We start from the raw sequence: 5,715 nt of genomic DNA, 5'->3' as shown, positions 1-5,715 counted from the left end.
TTCAAAGTTCAAAATGCAAACCCCAAAGGTACTCAAAGAAGCAGCCCCAAAGACAGATGAAGAGTAGGAGTATATGGCTAATGTGTTTTATGCATTATGTGTTGGTAGTTTGATATATGCTATGGTATATAATAAACTAGGCATAACTTTAGTAGTGAGAGTTGTGAGTAGATACATGGCTAATCTATAAATAAAGCATTAGGAAATTATAAGGTGATTATTAAGATACCTGAGAGGCATTTTAGAGATGCCACTAAAAAGTCTAATTTTACAAGGCATTGTGGATGCAGATCTTGGTAATGACTTAGACAATAGAAAGAGTATTTCAAGTAATGTTTTTACCTTAGGTGGCACCATAATTAGTTGGATGTATAAACTTTAAAAATGTGTCTTTCTTAGCCATTGAATCGGAATATGTTGCTATATCTAAAATTAGTAATGACATGATATGGTTGATAATTTTTCGGAATGAGATAGGTAAGGAACAAAATAGCAGTGTTCTTTTCAATGATAGTCAAAGTAATATTTGTCTTGCAAAAAATCCGTTATTTCATTAAAGGACAAAGCACATTGAATGGAAGTATCATCATATTCATTAGTTGATAGATGATCAGACATTATCATTGAAGATGATTATTGGTACAAAAAAATCCGGCAAATATGTTAATAAAGGCTATCACCATGGAGAAATTAATGCTATGCATTGACTCAGTTGACCTTTATGATTAGTGATAAAGGGGCCACCACAAAGGACAGTTTGGATTACAAAGATATGAAGACTATGAAAAAACTATTACTGCTTTGAAGATCAACCTCCAAGTGGGAGATCGATGGAATTATGGAGTTTGATAGAGGAAAGTAACGTTAAAACTGAAAGCTTTAATACTAATGGCATATATGTAATTTTCATATAAAAATAGATACTAGAGTTTTTTTTTTTTTTTTTTTTTAATTGTTGTTAATGGCATATATATAATTTCCATCATAACTACATATGCCTTAAACTCTTGTTATTGTGGCAATATTTTTTGTAGTTGTAACCCTAAAGCTTATAACTTTAATAATGATATTCATAGTGAAGAGATTGCCTAGTGTCACACCTGATTTTTCCTTTTATGATTTTGAAAGGGTTTTCACTTATAAATTCACTTATCTTCTTTATTTTTTTTCATTAAAAAATTTGTGTTTTCTAGACCTTCCATTCTTTTACCTAATGAACCGGTTGTCTATTTTTCAAGTTTGATCAACCGAGTTGCACTCTTGGTCAGCCGAACCTTGTGGTAAAACAATCCTTCACTTGGTAAATAATTTAATATACAACAAATATGTTTATTGTTCGCAAAAAAAAAAAAAAAAAAAAAACTCACTTTTGGTGAGACAACCTATCATTGCAACAAATTTTTTTAAAAAAAAAACCCTTAAAAAGACCTTGTTTTTATAAAAAGCTTGCATTTACCACGGACAATTAGTACTTCTATTGGTAAATTTACCAAGAACAATTTACATTTATTGAGAAGATGTTATGTTACGGAAATAGTGATAAAACTTATTCATTCTTTTTCCAGGGTTAATTTGTCAAGAATAAGTAAATTTTTTCCACAAGCAACTTATGTTCAAGAAGAACAACTAGTGTTTACCAAAATCAAGATGCATTTAGCATTGAACCTACTTTTGTAAAAACTTGCAATTACCCCGAATAATTTGTATTTACCAAGAGCAACAACTTTTTACCTAGAATAACTTGCATTTATTGACAAGTTAATACCCAAAAAAATCTAAAACTAGTATGTCTGTGACAAATTTACTCCAAATTAATTTTTAGATTACCAAAAATCCAAATTGGTATACTTGTGATGAATTTACCATAAACTAATTTTGATTACCGAAAATCCAAATTAGTACACTCATGAAATATTAAGCATTCTAGCTTTTGTTAGATTTTATTGTGAATTCACTAAGTTGGATGACATACGCTAGTAACTTAATTGACATGCCAAGTCTACATAGAAACCATAACGGTTTGGGGTAAATTTGTCATAAGCTTACCAATTTGAGGTTTTGGGTAATCCAAAAATTAGTTTAAGATAAATTTGTCACAAGTGTACCAATTTGAAGTTTTTCGTCATTTTAGCCCTTTATTGACAATAGTTTGCATTCACCCACAACAAGTAGTGGCAAACTTTTTAAGTTAATTGCTAAACCATATTTGATAAATCTCATTTATTCAAGGTAAATATTTTCAATGTTTATCAAGAAGAAGTAATTTTACCACAAACAAACGCCTATATCTATGAATAACAAGTATTTACAAAGATCATGTTGCATTTACCTAAAAGAACATGCTTTTATGAAAAGTGCAACTACCGCAAACAACTTGTATTTACCAAGAACTTCTATTTACCTAGCAACTTGCTTTTACACAATCACAAATTACACTTACTAAGAATCGGTTATGTTTACTATAAGTAGTGGTAAATCAAACAAATAAAATGTATTACGAATATATGATTTTTTACATTTAGAAGAACACTAAAAGTGCCAAAACTCACTTTAGTGCTAAAAGTTTTTACCGAATCATTTAAGTGCTAAATCGGGAAAAAAAAAAAAACAATCATTTAAGTGCCAAAAAACAAGAAATTACATCCCAGCTTTTATAATTAAAATTTTATATTATTGGCATTTTATTTAAAAAAAATCTAGTCCACGTGGCATACTAGACGCTGAAATGATCACTTTTTAACAATAGTTAATACTGAAATGATCACTTTAAACAAAATTTAGCACTAAAATGATCATTATTTAAAACTTTTATACATATCATTTAGAGGTTATATGCTATTGGACATGTCGGCGAGCTGCACAAGACTAAAAAATTAATAAAATATGACAACATCGGAGTTCCAGTGACCTAGATTGAAGTAGGCACTTAAGTTATCATTTTCTTAAAAAATTGACGCTTAAATGCACAACTTTTAGTGTCATTCTCCCGATTTTTACAAAATTAACCATGAACAAGTAAATTTTACTGTGAACAAATCATTTTGACCAATAAATAGACTCACTGTAGTATTGATAAAACGCCGTATACCAACCACCCCCAAAAAAAAAAAAAAAAAAAAAGATGATGTTACCGATAACAACCGTATTTTACTACACAAGTAATTTCATTTTTCCGTTTTGAAAATGGAAAAGTTTATATAAATGAGGTCGTCTTTGCTTTTGATGAATACGATTTACTAGAAATAAGCTTTTGACCTGTGACTCAGAATTAAATGACACCTCACCATGGAAAGAAGCAATGGATGAAAATCAATAAATAAAAAAAGAAAAAAATGCTCTAATGCAAATTAGATCCCACTTCACTTTTTGTCCTGCTTTGGTTTAATATTTTGTCTATGCAATCCAAAGAGCCCCAATTATTAAAGCTAGTCGCAGATCCCTTTAAGCTGCGAAGTCAGTTTCAGATCGATCACCCTGCTTTTCTTAAATTTGTCCAATATATAAATATTTATATATATTGAAACACCCATTTTCTATTTCTAGTCTTGCTTTAATCATATGCCACCAAGGAGACGACCCTCTCTCTTTGATGAAGTTCACAGGCGCTCATCGTCTTCCTCCTCCTCCTCCTCCTCCTCCTCCTCTACCAATTTCCCACTAACTCCATCCATGAAACCATTCAATTCCCTCCCTCTTCCCCTCTCCCAAGGGAAACCCAACGCATCCTTCATCCTCCCTCACTAAATTCTCTCTCTTTCCCTCTCTCTCTCTCTCCTTCTACAGAACTAAATGACTCCACCAGGTACCGCCCCGCCGAAGCCACCGCCGATGGCGGGAAAGGAAGAGGCCGCCCCGAGCTCCGGCTCGCGCAAGGCGGCGTCGTCCTCGTCGTCGGGGAAGCAGCCGGAGCAAGCCTTAAAGTGCCCGAGGTGCGACTCGTCCAACACCAAGTTCTGCTACTACAACAACTACAGCCTCACCCAGCCCCGCCACTTCTGCAAGACCTGCCGCCGCTACTGGACCAGGAACGGCGCCCTCCGCAACGTCCCGATCGGCGGCGGCTGCCGCAAGAACAAGAAGCTTAAGCCCTCCTTGGCCTCGTCCAGGCTCTTCCCCGGCGGGGGCGGCGACCCTAAGGAGTACTACTCCGTGGCGGCGGCCCCACCCCACCCGGAGCTCGGCGGCTTCAAGCTCTTCCACGGCTTGGCCCCGGCCGTGGATTTCCATCTCGGCGGGCTTTCTAATTTCTCTAAGGCGGTTCAGAATCACAACCCTCCAGCCCCTGGAATTTACAGCCAGTTCTCTTCTTTTTCAGATGCATCGGCCATCGAAACGGCCGCCGCTGCTCCTACTAGTGCTGCCACTTGTTTCTCTCTAGACCAGATGGCGGGTCCCAGCGGCACTATTCTTGGGTTCAACAATTATCACGCGCTCCCTCCCTTCATCGCGGCTGCTCCGGGGTTTGGTACTTCCGGTGCACTTCACGAACCGGGCGGTTCGATGAAGGTCGACAGCAATCTTGCATCGTCCATCGAGTCGCTGAGCTCGATCAACCAGGATCTGCACTGGAAGCTGCAGCAGCAGCGGCTGGCTATGCTGTTCAGCGGCGACAATAACAACAACCATAATCCCAAGGCCAACAACAGCGGCGACGTTGCTGCCTCATCGATCAACATCGCCACCGCGCCTTTCGAGGATCAGTCGCAGAACTTGCGACAGCCTGTCTTGTTCCAGAATCTGGACGCTGCCGGTAGCTCGAGAAAGGAAGGATCGTCAGTGACCGAGTGGTTCTTCGGGAATGCGTACGCATCAGTTACGACGCCGAGCCCGACCAACAGTAGCAGTAACGGGAACGACAACAACAACGCCGGCAACTGGAACAGCAAAGGACCGGGTCAAGGGTTTCAATACACTGCTTTGCCCTAGCTGAGGATGTTAGAGAGACGCAGAAATATTAAGAAAAAGAGTAAGTCTTTCAAGGGTTTTCATAATTTAAAAGCTAAAAAAGATAGCCTCAGAAACAAAGAAATTGATTAGAATCATTTAATCTATCTCCGATTGTTGCTGTTGGGTTTTTTTACATGTCTGTTCTGGTGTTTAACTCGTTGGGTTCAAACGAAATCCACATGTAACAGTAGCCAAAAAGAAGAGAGAAACAGAAATAGCATGCTTTTAATTATTTCCTGTTGTATTAACTGTGTGATTGTCAAGATGCTAATCATTAGGTTTTAGTGTTTTTTTTTCTAATTTGTAACCGATGCTGTGTAGAGAGGTTCATGGTCATATTATATAGTTTTCTTTTTTTTCCGTCTTTTATGCTCGAGTTGCCTGCTTATATAAGAAACGTTAATTTCCGTTTCATTCTTCTTCTCTGTATAATTTATCAAGTGGAAATGGGGAATATATCCTTTCCGTTGGAATATTGGTTTCTTATATCTGCTTGAGTATTTGATTGATCTCGACATATGATATCTCTCTTCTCAATGAAACCGACATTCAAATGAATTATCATCTGTGTTGGGCTTTCTTAATAAAGTTTGAGAATTTGATACATAAGATTTTGTGTACCTTCAATATCGTATTAGTTCAGTGAAATCTACTATCTTATTAGACGACAGAAGTTGAACAATGTGTGCATGCGATGACAGAGTTCAAATTCAAAAACTGTACCACAATTTACCGATTATTTATTAACCCATAGTCCTATTGCAAATG

The 5,715-nt window shown here is 36.9% G+C and overlaps 1 protein-coding gene across 1 annotated transcript; it reads left to right on the top strand.

Annotated features, from left to right (window-relative positions):
* The first annotated feature begins 3,508 nt into the window (after window positions 1–3,508).
* On the top strand, window positions 3,509–5,462 carry LOC104418343 (dof zinc finger protein DOF5.7). Its single transcript, XM_010029667.3, has one exon. It carries the CDS (start codon window positions 3,790–3,792, stop codon window positions 4,924–4,926), a length of 1,137 nt encoding a protein of 378 aa, XP_010027969.2. The 5' UTR covers window positions 3,509–3,789; the 3' UTR covers window positions 4,927–5,462.
* The last annotated feature ends 253 nt before the right edge of the window (window positions 5,463–5,715 follow it).

This window comes from Eucalyptus grandis, chromosome 9 (genome assembly GCF_016545825.1).
Source record: "Eucalyptus grandis isolate ANBG69807.140 chromosome 9, ASM1654582v1, whole genome shotgun sequence".
In the NCBI taxonomy this organism is placed as follows: domain Eukaryota; kingdom Viridiplantae; phylum Streptophyta; class Magnoliopsida; order Myrtales; family Myrtaceae; genus Eucalyptus; species Eucalyptus grandis.
Note: the sequence above shows the minus strand (reverse complement) of the source record. Positions and strands in the feature narration are given on the sequence as shown.

What these genes read in the sequence shown, in the direction of transcription:
- LOC104418343 (XM_010029667.3), top strand. Translation starts at nt 3,790, where the DNA reads ATGACTCCACCAGGTACCGCCCCGCCGAAGCCACCGCCGATGGCGGGA.